Source organism: Aegilops tauschii, chromosome 5 (assembly GCF_002575655.3).
Source record: "Aegilops tauschii subsp. strangulata cultivar AL8/78 chromosome 5, Aet v6.0, whole genome shotgun sequence".
Classification (NCBI taxonomy): domain Eukaryota; kingdom Viridiplantae; phylum Streptophyta; class Magnoliopsida; order Poales; family Poaceae; genus Aegilops; species Aegilops tauschii.
Genome location: NC_053039.3, coordinates 575,349,686 through 575,364,638, shown reverse-complemented (window position 1 = coordinate 575,364,638; position 14,953 = coordinate 575,349,686). Strand labels below are relative to the sequence as shown.

Here is a 14,953-nt window from a genome sequence, read left to right as displayed (position 1 = left end):
CTTTTTAGTGGAATGCTGAACTGCCTAGATAGAAGGTGCACCTTTTTTTTTGAAAAGGAGAAATGCCCCCGGCCTAGATAGAAACCTGCACGGGGTTTCAGAAAATCCACTCTCACGAGAATATTATGAAAAATTGTTACCGGACCCATTAGTCTTTACAATGGGGTAACTCCTTTTATACACGTAAAGGAAGTGTGTAGGCAAATTACGTAAACCATAGACTTAAATTTGTGTTTCCTATATAACTCAACTGGCACTAGTTACTAGCTAATGCAGTATGTTCAGAGTAATAAGGAAGTATAGCAACATATGCTTAAGGCCTTGTTCGGTTGCGTGTGGATCCGAGGGGATTGAAAGGGTTTGAGGGGGATTTAAACCTCTTATAAGTCAAAATAAATCTCAGTCCTTGCCAATCCCCTCCAATCCTCTTGGGAGGAGGATTAACCGAACAAGCCCTAAGTGGAATATGCGGTGTCACAGTAAATATATACTCGGCACAGTAGAGAACAATTTTCCTATATTTCTCCATCTTTTGGGAACCGGCTTGATTGCTTGCATGTCCATAAGTGGATCTTAAATAGTAAAAGAAAATATCTGACAAGTATATAGGTCATTTACAATTTCTTTGTTCGTCGATCCATGGCGCCCAATAGATGTCAAAACCTCCATTTAGGGTTGCAGGAGGTGGCCGTAGGTGTCCCACATGTTATCAACAATGATCTTGTACGCCCTTTGCGTGGGATGGAAGCTGTCGAAGAAGACATGCTTGGATACGTCTTGGCACACCGCCATGAACCTCGAGTCGCAGAGATTCGTCACCTCAATGAGCCCAGTCCCACAACACCCGCGGGTCGTCTCTGTGAACCCCCACCGCTCCCCGCCCTCGGCGAGCTCTCGGATGATGTCATAGATCCCCAAGTAGACAACGCGGGTGTTGAACCCAGGCTCCGCGTTCAACCCGTCAATGAGCACCTGCACCCTCGAGTTGTAGAGTTGTGCCGCGTAGTTGCGTTTGGGCTCGCAGCGACGGTGCAACCCGCCGCCGACCGTCCGCTGCGACGGCACACACCCGATAGGTGGAAGGCCCACGAAACCGATAAGCTTTGCTCCGCGAGCGCTCACGCTTCGGAGGAACTTGTCCACGCCGACGAGGAGGAGGTCCACGTAGGACGGGATGTCGTACTCCAGGATTCGGAACGGAGTGGTGAAGTAGGTGTTGGCCACGTCATCCGAGCCAGCGCACACAAAAAAGAAGGCGCCGTCGATGATCCTCTCGGCCTCTTCCTCGCCGGCGATGGCCACCAACTTGCGGCGATACTCATCGAAGTACTCCAGTTGTTGTTCCAGCGTGATCACACTCTGCATTACGTGTAGAAGTTAGCAAGATCAATACAACTTCATTTTGTTGGACTAGCTAGCGGTGTGTCGTGATTCAACATCTGCATTGATCGATGCACACATCATATAATAAAATTAGTAGAGGTTGAGTTTGAAGGATCAGTGAGAATACACACCACGATCTTTGGAGTTAGGGGATCATATCCTGTGGCGCCTGAGGCAAAGCTAACGCCCGTGAGGAGGTCCTCCGGAGTGTGGTCGACATTGAGCCACGGAGCAACGAGCTTCTTCACGTGAAGTTTCTGGGCTGAAATCCGGCCCATCAATTAAAGAGATTAACTTAGCCATAAAAGTTTATTAAACAAGTTCTAAGGCGCAAAGTTGGCCACATACTAATTAAAGAGATTAAATAATTCACCAAAGTTTACTAAACAGGTTGCAAAACGCAAACTGAGCCTGTTCTGTGAGATGCATCATAGCCTCCGCCAATGTTATACATCGCTTATTGCGAGCAAATCTCGCGCTCGACTACAGTGATCGTTAAAGTGGGTCGACTCAATAATTGGCACAAAGCGGTTTGGCAAGCTTCTAAGGACCGGTTTGCAAAACCTTCCACCTGGTTTTGGAACATTCTATGCATTTTCTTTTTTATTTTCCATCTTTTCGTATCGATTTTCATTCTGATCTTATATTTTTGGTTTTTTCTATCTTTCACTTTATATCATTTTTTGAATTACACGTTACTTTTCTTAACATGCATTGAACATATTTTATACATGTTCAACATTTTATCGGAAAAATGTGTTGAACATTTGTAAAATGCACATTGATTTTTTAATACAATGTAAACATTCTTAAACAGTCATTAAAGTTTATTCTAAACATCATGGGCATTTTTTCCAAAGGTGCTAACTTTTTTTAACTGCTAGAAACTTTTTTAATGTTATAAACATTTATTTAAAACTCCTCTAATAGTTTTAAAAATTAAATGAAACTTTTCTAAAATGCCACGTTTTTTTCAAAAGTGTGAATATTTTATTGTCATAATTTATTTTACTAAGGTATTAATAACTTTCACAAATTAGTTAACATTTGTTTGCATTTTCTTTATTTTATTAATGTCATGGAATTTTTTTTAAACAGGTGAACCTTTTCTAAGTGTCACAAACATTACAGGAATGTTACGAATTATTTTAAAGACTTACTTGGACAATTTTTTAGCAAAGCATTAATATTTTCTAAATGCGTGGAAAATGTTTGTAAAGTTTGAAGATTTCCCAAATATATGTACTTATAGTATTTCAAAATGTGAAAGTAGGAAAAAACGAAAAAGGACAAACGAACTAAAGAAAAATTGGAGCAACTAGTTAACGAGCGCTCCTTCGGGAGCCTCGCAACGATCAGCGCCACTTGCCGCGCTCTCAGCTATTCGCCACGTGTCGCGCTCTGGACGCTTCCTCCAGATTTTGTTTTTTTATTTTTCCGCAAGCGTTTTCGGCTTTTTAAACGGTTTTTTCCCGGGTTTTTTCGATGTTTTGGTTTTTCCCTGGTCTTCCTTAGCGTTTCAACCAAAAAAAAAATTGAAAATTTTTTTTTGCGCGAAAAAACGCTTTACTTTTTTTTTCTTTCGTGAAAAGTCATGTTTTTTTTCGCGAGAGGCACGGTTGTGCTTTAGCGAGAGTCACGGCCGTGCCTTTCGGAAACGAAAAAAACGCGTTTTCTAATTTTTTTCTTTCGCGAGAGTCACGGTTTTACTTCCGCGAGAAGCACGGTTGTGCTTTCGTGAGAGTCACGGCCGTGCCTCTCGGAAAGGGAAAAACAAAACGCGTTTTCTGTTTTTTTTCTTTCGCGAGAGTCACGGTTTTGCTTCCGCGCGAGGCACGGTTGTGCTTTTGCGAGAGTCACGGCCGTGCCTCTCGCAAAGGGAAAAAATACGCGTTTTCTGTTTTTTTCTTTCGCGAGAGTCACTGTTTTGCTTTTGCCAGAGGCACAGTTGTGCTTTCGCGAGAGTCCACGGGCGTGCCTCTTTCGGAAAGGGAAAAAAACGTGTTTTCTGTTTTTTTTCTTTCCACGAGAGTCACGGTTTTGCTTCCACGAGAGGCACGGGCGTGCCTCTATCAGAAAGGGAAAAAACCGTGCTCCCGGTTTGGTTTTTTCGTCCGGTTTTTTTCGTGAAAAAAAGTTCGTCAAAACCTATCAACATGGGATCTAGTTTTGAAGATCTCGACGCAAGAAATCCAATGGTGAAAACGGTTTGAGATTTGGACGCACGGTTTAAGTGATAAAACGTTTTGAATAAACGAATTTACGAAAAAAAGGAAAACTCCCAGGTTGCGACAAGTGGCGCGCTGCATGTGCGCCACTTGTCGTGACCTGGGAAGATGGAGTGTTCTTTGCAACGAGTACTCCTTAATTAGTGATTTCGAAGAAAAATCTGACGAACGACGAATGAATAACTAAACAAATGAAAGAAGAAACGCGCTCATGGGCTGGGTTGCAACCTATATATCAAGCAAAAGAGATAACCTCGCCTGCAGACGCCAAAAGTTGCGCGCCGGTCCATTTTTCCGGTTTTTGGGAACCTTCTTTTATGTTCGGCTTGTTTTATATTTTTATATCATTTCTCTTTTTCGTTTCTGGTATTTTCCTTCTTTTATTTCATTTTTTGATTCCTTACTTTTTTAATCCACCAATTTTTAGTATACAGACATTTTTTATATGTCATTAGAATTTTCTAAAACTGCACTGAAAAAATATTTAATGAAGATTTTATAAAAACATATGAACATTTCTAATACACTATGGCATTTTTCAAATATGCATTAAAAGTTTTCGAATACATGCTAAAGATTTTTTAATACACCTCGAACATTTCTTTTTTTTATTTTTTTGCATGGACCTCGAACATTTCTTATATACATGTTGAACATTTTTTAATACTTGTTTATACAACTTTTATGTCATTTTTTAATGTGCAATCTTTTAAAAAATTTCATTATCATGTTAGGAAATGTGTGAAGACTTTTTCAAATATCATGAACAGTTTATTATCCACGTGACCATTTTTCAATCACACAATGAACCTTTTTCAATCAACCAATGAACATTTTACTGGTGTGTGTCAATGCGCAAGCTCTGTCCCAAACAGAGTGTCGCTGGCAATGCGTTCTTCCGCCTCGGTAGTTAGTACAAGCGAGGAATAGAAGCACCCCTACAGGCTACAGTAGTATGTTCCGCTGGGTTGTGTAAATCCTACTGAACAGTGCATTCCGCTGTACAGCGTGATGGGCCAGCCCATATTCTATTTCTTTTTGCTTCGCTGGGTGTTTTGACTGGTTTTGATCCAATTCTCAAAACATTTCTTGTTCCAGATTTTTATAAATTATATAAGTTTTATTAAAAATTATGAACTTTCCAGATTTTTTTATAAATTTAGTATAATTTATAAAAATGGTTCAGTTTTATAATTATTAAGCTTGGAAAAATTTATAAGGTCTAGTATAATTTATAAAAATGTTCCAGAAATTTAGTATAATTATTAAGCCTGGAAAAATTTATAAATTATACTAAATTTCTGGAACATTTTTATAAATTATATAAGTTTTATTAAAAATTATGAATTTTTTTGAATTTGTCAAAATATTGTAGCCAGTTTTTCCCTGAACAAGGTGATGCTGGTCTTTCTATTGGCTTTTTTCTTAGACGAACATGACTGGTTTTTATCGAGCCATGTAATGCCAATTTTTATATGCAAGTGAGCAGGCACGCTGGCGCTAGCTTGGTCGGCAAATATGCGGCAATGCTGTTTGTTTTAGTGACAATTTGTCCCTGGGCGCGTAGAATAAGAGTGACCTATGTTAAGAAACTAAGAGAACCAAACCTAATTAATTGTTGGGCTAGATATTTCCACAGGATTCACCAAAAAAAAAGATATCTCCTAGGGTGGAATAAATTGAACTTCTACCCAATTTCTTGAAATATTTACACATGTACATATATATGTGCTCTTTATGTGGGTCTATTTTTTTCATGAAAACGACAAGTTGTTGTGCTAAAATACAATTTTGATGCCATTTTATTTTAGATCACTAGATTTAAATAAACATTACAAATTTGTGGAATTTTCCACAGTAAGTTTTTTGCATTTTTTCCATGGCATGTTTTAAAGATCTGAACACGTGCATATGTTTTAAAACCTTTTTGTCATTCAGTTGTTTATCCCGGGGGCCATAACGCCGCTCTCCTATCTTTCCTTGAAGATTTTACTATCTCATGGGCACATCATGCCCGCTTCCAAATAAAATTGCTTGATATGCCCTACCAACAAAATACCCGTGTTTTGCTATGGGTAAATAATATATACCCGATTGCGTTAAGTCATTGTTCTTGGTTCAATATTCAAATTTTATATAGTATTAGTGTGATGGATACTTGGAATTGAAACCATATGTGTGCATGTATCCCGAATATTTCTTTTTGTTCTTTGCGACGAGTCTCGACTATTTCTTGACATTAACACATAACTTTTTATGGATTTTGTACATGTATTGATACTATGCTGATGTCTAAAACAATAGTTTTTCTTATGGAACCCCGCGGGCAGGGAAACGCTAGCTCATGTGCTTTCATTAAAAAGAAAGAATATAGTGACCCTAGACAAACCACGACCACAGTGATAAGGACAGGAAGTCTACAATGGACGCGGACGTACCGACGAGGTCAGAGGGCACGAGGCCGTTGGAGAAGCGGCCAGTGGCGACGTGGCCGTCGAAGTCCTTGCCGTAGGGCGGATGGTTGGCCTTGATCTGGGTGTGCAGGTTGTTGTTGTTCCCCGGGTCAACGATGGAGTCGCCGAACACGATCACCGCCGTCGCCCTCGGACTCCGCCTCTCCTCCCCCGCCACCGCCGCCGTCCCATTGTTCTGCTGCTCCCGGCACAAAGCCGGACACACCACCGCCAGTACCGCCACGACGACGGCGAGCTGCTGCAACCGCAACCTCCTCATCGCTGCTGCTAGTGAGTACTGAGCAGTAGTGTGTGGTTGCCGGTTGGCCTCAACCGAATGCAGCTACCTAATGGAGGATGTGTGCTGTGTACCAAGCACTCTACCTCTGCCTCCCTATTTATACACACACATGTGTCCCTCGAACGGGTAGTGGTCTATAGTTTAAGCTAGTGTGAAGTACTGTGGTACTCACTTGCGTGCAGTTGGAGTGTCAATGGCGTCTTGATAGCCCCTTAATTAAACAGTGCATGCATTCGGTTAGATGATTTTTCCACGAAAAATGTGTATATATTCCAGCACATGCACGATGGCGATCGGCTTAAATTGATGGTCCTGATCGACTTGAATATATATCAAACTATATATGAATAAATAATTCATTCTGAAAAACACTATATATGAATAATTTTTCTTGGCCAAAACTAGGTGATGAGGACTGCAGAATGTGGATTGGCACTGCACATGAGTAAGATACGCTAGTTGGTCACGTACAACCTCATATCATAAATTCATAATTATTGATTGATGTAACCATCCATGAGCCGTACCGGCAGCAGTCCTTATCCTACATGCATGTAGTTGTATATATGTGTACCTCACATATACGATTAAATAAATTTTTGCATGTCATTAGGTTTGATAGTGATTAGCACGTACATTCTAGCTACTGCTACAAAGATTAGACGCAAGTTAAGTGAACGTGATCGATGCATGCATGGGTTAACTGGCAACGTACGCTAGTGAATGGATTGAAGCAAGACAAGACAAGGATGCAACTACATTTTGTTTTAGTTTCGATAGATGGCCATCCATATCGGTCGATCGATGAGCTAGCTAGCTAGGGAGGTGTTAATGGCGTCTGGGAATTAAAATGGAGGGGAAGAGCAGCTAGCTCGAAAAGGAGGAGCCAGGAGTGCATCATGCATTGATGCAGGTTGGTTAGCAAGCCATCTACACCTATCCATCAGCCTGTCCCTGACCTTTACGTGCAACCGCTTGCCGTTGCTTTCGCTTTGCCCAAATTAATATGTGTGTATGGACGTGAAGAATCATGCATGCGCCGATCGACCCACTTGACAAAAATTAAGACCGTTCAACAGGGCAATAGATGTACTACACTGGCTTCACTGGCTTGCCTTGTGTGCTCTCCCATCTGTCCCAACCGAAAACACGCCAGTATATTGCTTGTAGGCCACTCATGCATGACCAAGGATTAAAATTTTCGGAAAGAGACAAATTTCGGATCTCCAGAAATGTCTGGAACTTTGGAAATTCTTTTGGAATTCCATTCTATTAGAATTAGTCACATTTTACAGAATTTTTACATAATTAAAATCTTATTTGAAATTAGTTTGTATTTGCTCCAAATAATTGAATTTGCAAATATTTTGGCCGTGCCGAAATGATCAATTTTTTTTAATATTGTTGAAATTTTGAACGGTGTTTATGAAGGTTTATGTGCTCGCTTCACTAACTCTTTTGTGCCAAATTAACCTATATCGGGAAGAAAAATATTTACAAAATCAAACCTTAAAGGGTAATAAGTAAAAACTCCATGGTACCTTTTTCTATGGAATTAAAGAAACGACTTTGGGCCTCTCGAACCTAACAATCCTAATAAATACAGGTGAGAAGGCTATTTGCGATAACATGTCGAGTTGCACTATCAAAGTTTTCATATTTAAACAGTCTTGTGGTTAAGAGGACAATGACCGCTCAGAAAGGGAGTGTGTCACAAAGGGTGGCAGGACGGCCGAGAGTATCAGTTTGCTTCGTTAATAGTCTCCCCACACACAAAAAATCATTAATAGTCTTGGAATGACACTAAGGGAGAGATTCCATACTTAAGTTTGATTGAAAGCAGCCTAAAGCCAGCTGCGGGGTATTACCTTCAAATGTTGAACGAGTTGGGTGACATCGATGGTGTGATGGTTAGGGTTTTGGGTACATGCATGATTGCTTTTTAGCGGGAAGCCGAGGGGGAAGCACTAGTAGAAAAAGGGGCTTTCGTTCGGGCCTGGCCAGCCCATTAGTCCCGGTTCGTAAGAACCGGGACCAATGGGTGCATTCGTCCCGGTTCGTGAGCCCAGGAGGCCGCCCGGGGCCTCGCGGGCTTTGGTCCCGGTTCATCTAGACCCATTTGTCCCGGTTCTACGAACGAACCGGGACCAATGGGCCTCGCTCCTGGCCCATAACCATTAGTCCCGGTTCCAGCCACGAACCGGGACAAATGATTTGCCTATATATAGCCCATCGCCAGCGAGCAGAGCACTCCACCGTGCTCTGTTTTTTGCTGGCCGGCGAGGGAAGGGCATTTGGGTGCTCTAGCTCACCTCCTATGCACATGAGGTGTTCGATGAAATGTCCGAGCCACACTAGTTAATATTTCTTCTCTCAAAACTCGACCTCGGAGCTCCATTTTCCCCGAGATTTTCCTAGGTTTAGCGGTCCGTCACGTCCCGTCCCCGTCTTCACCGCCGTCGATCGCCCGCGCCGATCTCGTCGCCGGCACCACCGTGGTGAGCCTCTTGTTCTTATCTTCTTTCTGAAAGGAAAAAAAATTCTTACTTGAGATGGATACTTGTCTAATTTTCTTACTTTTATTATTCCTTGTTATTATATAGTGCGATGGTTCTGGTATCCGCCCCCGTCGGCCCTTGTCCTGTCTATGATTCGGATGTGGTATATATATTATCTTTTTATAACTATTTGGTTCATTTATTGTTTATAACAATTATGCCGACCAACGTGACATAGATTTTTTTTATGTAGGAGGTGGTTGAACCAGAAATTCCAACCGACCCTATTGCCGAGAGGTTAAATTTAGTCGAAGAAGAAAACATGTACTTGAAGGAAAAAATAAAAAAAATTAAGGAGGAGAAGATGATATTGGAGTTGCATGTTGCGGATGTCGTCGATGATCACAAGATCAAGATGGATGCAATGCGGTTGGAGATTAGAAAGATTAGAAAATATGCCATTCATACCGAGGCTTGGTATCATTATGCCGTTGGATCAATTGTTACCTCAGTTGTGATTATGATCGCATTTGTTGTTGCATTGAAAGGTTTTACATAGTTTCAATGTATGGTTTAACTAGATGCTCTGGAGAGCTATATGTTGTTCAATTTGAACTATGTATGTACTTTGGTTTTAATGTGATGATGATGTGGCTTTGAATTGTGCATTTTGAACACAAAAAAACTATGAAGTTCAAATAAGTTCAAAAAAATGAAATCCCTTTGTAACAGACGAGTTTCCGTATGAAACCCTGATACTTCGAAAGAGATTGTCCGTTTTGTACACGAAGTGCATCCAGTTTTTGCCGTAAGCCTCTCTACTTTCTTGCACATGCTATGTGGGTGAAATGATGACACCATGGCAACTTTCAACCTTTTCAGAGTTCATTTGTAGTGCTTTTCAATTTGAGGGTCTTATAGCTCAAAATAATCAGTAAATGCATGAAAAATAACAAATAAAATAAATAAGTAATTAGAAACAAATTAATATAAACTTTAATAAAATATATAAGTAGAAACAAAATAAAATAAACTTTAATAACATTTATGAAACTAAAATTAACAGAGTATTTTCTGTTCAAAACATTATAAGCAACCTCTAGTATTATTGAAACTAAAATTATATAAAATTGATGCAACTAAAATTATCAAAGTATTTTCTGTTCAAAATCATGAAAAGCAAAAAGAATTTTCATAAAGAAATTTTTTGTTAGAAACTTTAATAGCAAAAAGAATTATCATAAAATAAAATAAATAAGTAATTAGAAACAAAATAAAATAAAATAAAATAAATAAGTTTTTTGTTATAAGTAGAAACAAAACAAAATAAATAAAGCAAGAAAGAAAACAAAAAAAAGTCAAAAAATAAAAAATATGCCACCTACTGGGCAGCCACGGCCTGAATACGACTAGAAACCCATCGATGGGCCAGGATTCAGGCCCGCAGAAGGCCCAGTAGGCCCATCAGGCATAGCAGTGACATTTAGGCCCGTAAGCCTGCAATGGAGAGGAGCTCGAGAGGGGTGCGGCAGTGGGGCTTATAAACCACTGTGCGCCCCTCTCAACTAGCGAGGTGGCACTAAACTTTCGACGTGGGCGCAGCAGCACACGACCTCTGGTCCCGGTTGGTAGCACCAACCGGGACTAAAGGGGTGCGTTGGTACCGGTTCGTGGCACCAACCGGTACCAATGCCCCCCTTTAGTCCCGGTTGGTGCCACCAACCGGGACCAAAGGCCGCCTTCCCGCCCTTTGGCTTGCCGAAAACTGACCTTTGGTCACGGTTGGTGGCACCAACCGGGACTAAAGGGGGGCATTGATACCGTTTGGTGCTACGAACCGGTACCAATGCTCTTGGTATATAAGCAGGACTTGTGAAAATTTCACTTCTCATCTCGCAGTTGCCGCCCCGACGACGCCGACGACATCAACGCCGCCAGGCTGCCGCCCCTGCCCCGACCTCGCCGCCGTCTCCGTCGTCGCCGTCGCCCCTGCCCCGGCCTCGCCGCACCCTGCCCCGACCTCGTCGCCGTCGCCCCTGCCCCGACCTCGCCGCCGCTCGCCTGTAGTGTGAGCCTCACCGCGCCGTTCCCCCTCCTCCCCCTTCCTCCCCGAGCCCGAACGCCGCCGCCCGCCCCGACGCCGACGACGAAGCAGGCCCCCTGTTCATATGCAAAAGTTAGGATTTTTGGTGAAATTATTGTAGAATATGATGATGATATTGTAGAATATGCAAATGTTTGTATGTTCATATGCAAAGAATTTTTATTTTGTTCATAGAATTTTTTTTGTTCATAGAATTTTTATTGTAATTTTGTTCATAGGATTTTTTATTGTAATTTTGTTCATAGGATTTTTTTTGTTTCGTTTAGTTTTAGGATTATTTTTTTTGTTCATAGAATTTTTATGTAATTTTCTTCTTTTTTTTTCTTCTTCTTCTTCTTCCTTTTCTTATTTTTTATCGGGTAGGTCGTTGTCGATATAACCCCCTCTCGACCGTGATAACTTATACCACGGGAGCACCCCCGGCCCTCTCGCTCGACTAAAACTCTCGAGGACACCCAAACCCTAGAAAAAAACGATGTCGGTCTCCTACCCCCTCCCGCCGTGCCCCTACCCGACAAACTCTCTCGAGGCCACCCAAATTTACCAAGTTAAAAGAGCGTTGTCGTCAAGGCCACCCCGAACCCCTTGAAGCGTTGTTGAGGCCACCCCAAACCCTTGAAGCGTTGCCGAGGCCACCCCAAACCCTAGAGAAGCGTCGAGGCCATGCCACTAATATGATTCCTTATTGTGCTTAGCTAGCTAGTTCAACATTTGCCACTAATATATCCATCTGTCATGTTTGAATAATAATTGCCATGTTGTAAATATTTGCAGAAACAATGGATCCGCACCCCCGAGACGAAGCAAAAGAAGCGGTGTTGGGGGAGATAATCGCACATGGAAGTGATGCCGTCTTGTCGTTTCTCAACGACACATGCACCGATGGTCTTGAAAGACAGGACGAAGAAGCAGGCTACGATGATGATCAAACAATGGAGGATGAAGGACACCGTGATGACGGCTCCGGTGACCGAATGGAGGGGGAAGGACAGGATGAAGAAGCAGGCTCCGGTGACCGAACGGAGTCCGGCCAGGTATATATATTAATTAATTAAGCATGTGCTGACTATAGCTAATTGATGCATTAATTGTTTTTGGTATGTACACATATTAACTCTCTTCTTTTCTTCTTTTCTAGCCCTCCGGATCGAGCAACACTTCGGTAACAAGACGAGGCCCGAAGAGAAAGTTGCGCGCGGATGAAAGGTACACGATCATCGAAAGTGATCGCGCTGGCCAACCGATTGAACCCCTCTGGACCAAGCAAAAATTTAATGCTCAGTGCGGGGTTCTAGTGAGGGACATGATCCCGATCAGCATCGAGCAATGGTTGAAGCCTAAGGACAAAGACTCTCATGTGTCTTATGTCAGCGATAGGCAGAAAGCTGATCTTTGGACCGCGCTGCAGGAAAATTTCACCTTCCCGCCAGAGGAGGATCCGGAGAATCCAGTTTAAAAGCCAATGATCAAGGCTTATGCTCTTAAGAAGATGGCTGAGCTATTCAGGAGGTGGAAGAATGAGCTGAAATCATCGTTTGTCGACCAAGACAAGACTCCTGAATTCATCGGCCGATTTGAGAAGATCAAAGATCAGTGGCCCGAATTTGTCACCAAAAAGAAATATGAGAGAGCAGCGAAGATGGCAGCGACAAACAAGAAAAATGCTGCAAAGAAGAAGCATCACCATCGCACGGGGTCAGGTGGCTACCTGAAAGCCCGGCCGTTGTGGGACAAAGCTGAGAATGACCTCATTGATAAAGGGATCGAACCAGAGACGCGACGCTGGCCAGACCGTTGCAGGACTTGGTTCTTCGGGGTTGGGGGAAAATTGGACCCTAAAACAGGGAAGTGCGTTTGGACCGGTGAGCAGCTGAACACACCCATCGAGAAGCTTTAGGAGTATATCGAAAAGGCGCAGCAAGGGACGTTCGTTCCGGACAGAGAGAACGACGAGCTCACAGAGGCCCTCGGGAATCCTGAGCACCCCGGACGGACACGAGGCACGCCAGGCTCCCTTTCGTGGAAGGCTGGATTTCCCGACGCAGGCGGTTACAAACGCTGGGAGAGGAAGAAGAAAAAGGAGTTGACCCAACTACAGGCGCTGCACGCAAGGGTACAAGCGCTAGAGGAACGAGAGGCAGTTCGCAGCACGCGACCTGCCGAAGCTACACCCGAAGCTACCCCGCCATCTCAGCGGAGAAGCAGCGTGGCTTCCACGGAGCTGCTTCAGGAGCCTGTCTTCACGGCTCCTGCTAGTTACCCCGTAGATGCTATCACGGAGTCTCAGCATTGCCACCTTATGACGCAGTGGATGGAATTGAAAGTCAAGGCGGCTGTTGGCTCTGTTGCACCTCCTGAACCTGGCGCAACTTTTCACTGCCGGCCGATTCCAGAAGGATATGCTAGGGTGATGGTGGATGAAATCACAGAAGGATTTGAGGACCTCCAGCTTGACCACCCTACGGGTGAAGGGGAGACTCGGCTGGGTTCTTGTCTGAAGACTCCATGCCTATGGCGGAAGGAGCTCATCAACCTTCCGAACTGGATGCCTCCGCCTCCTCCTCCTCCTCCGGCGAGTCAGGGCACTCCGCCTCCTCCACCGCCTCCTCCTCCGGCGAGTGAAGATCAGGGCACTCAGCCTCCTTCTCCGGCGTGTGGCGGCACTCCGCCTCCTCCGCCTGCGCCGGCGCGCCCGAGCAGCCACCAGCCTCCTCCTTCTCCGCCTCGCCAGCAAGGGCGGAAGAGACCCGCCGCCGCCCCGGCTGCTCCGGCGCGTCGTAGTACTTCTCCTCCGCCTCGTAAGCAAGCACGAAAGAAGACATCGGCAGCCGCTCCGTCTGCTCCGGCGTCTAGCAGTACAGCCAGAGGCGGGAGGCAATACAGATACGGTCCACCTCTCAAGCCTCTAGAGAAGTTACCGTACGAGAGGACCGCGAAGGAAAACGTGAAGATCATGCGGACCGAAGTGAAGGACTTCTTTGAAGGGTTGAAAGCAAAGAGACATCCACCTCCGGAGGAGAAGGTAGATCCGGTGAAAGCAAAGCGCACTATCGATGCCCTGAGGAAACCACCAAAGTCTCCGCCAAAAACCAACTATGAGCGCATTACTGAAAAGGCATATATCGAAGCGTCGCGGTCGGGAAGTACTATCAGTGATCAAAGGTTAAAAGAACGAGCAGCTGGGAAAAAAAATTGCCCAGCTCGGCGAACAAGCAAACCAATCGTGCCCCCCGCTCAATGTGTCTAGCGACATCGTCGCTAATGCTCCAGGGATGGTGCCCGGTTATAGCAATCTTGAAGATTACCTGCCCTACGATGTACATTATGATTTCTTGGAGGTGGACGAACACAGATACGAGTACGGGAAGCCTCTCGTCAAAGATGAAAAATCTCTAACAACGATGATGCGAAGATTCCATAATTGGTACATGAAAACCTGCAGAGAGTCTGGGGGGGACGAATACTTTGTATCTGAGAATTAAAGAGGAGCACGACCTCGTTGGAACTGATCTGTTGCATGTTCCATTTGAGGAGTTCTTCCAGTTCTTCAATCAAAAGGCCCTCGATAAATTAACGGCCACTTGCTACTGTCTGTAAGTACTACTTCTGTCATTAAGTCTCTATATATAGCTCAGCTCTTTCATTGCATGTATTTATAATTATCCTCACTATATTATGCAGATTGAAGATCGTCGAGTGCAGAAAAGCAGAAATGTATGATATTGGGTTCATTAACACAAATCTCATAGGTGAATTTCAGGTTACAAAGAACGTCGAAGAGGCCGAGGCCAACTTGCTCAAATCATTGTTAATAAATCAAAACAAAGATTTAATACTCTTTCCTTACAACTTCAAGTGAGTGTTACTGTCGTGTGCATATTCGGTTTCCCTTATTACTCGAGCAAGGTTATAGTAATGTAATTGATGAGTTATGCATGCGTGCGCAGCTTCCACTATATTCTCCTGGAGTTTAAGCTTGAGCGGGG

General features: G+C 43.5%; 1 protein-coding gene across 1 annotated transcript; it reads right to left on the bottom strand.

Annotated features, from left to right (window-relative positions):
* Window positions 1-459: 459 nt before the first annotated feature.
* LOC109786940 (GDSL esterase/lipase EXL3) lies at window positions 460-6,441 on the bottom strand. The gene is made up of 3 exons (XM_020345507.4): window positions 6,050-6,441; window positions 1,515-1,645; window positions 460-1,359 (listed from the first exon to the last, which is right to left on the bottom strand). Exons 1-3 carry the CDS (start codon window positions 6,342-6,344, stop codon window positions 670-672), a joined length of 1,116 nt encoding a protein of 371 aa, XP_020201096.1. The 5' UTR covers window positions 6,345-6,441; the 3' UTR covers window positions 460-669.
* Between the last annotated feature and the right edge of the window lie 8,512 nt (window positions 6,442-14,953).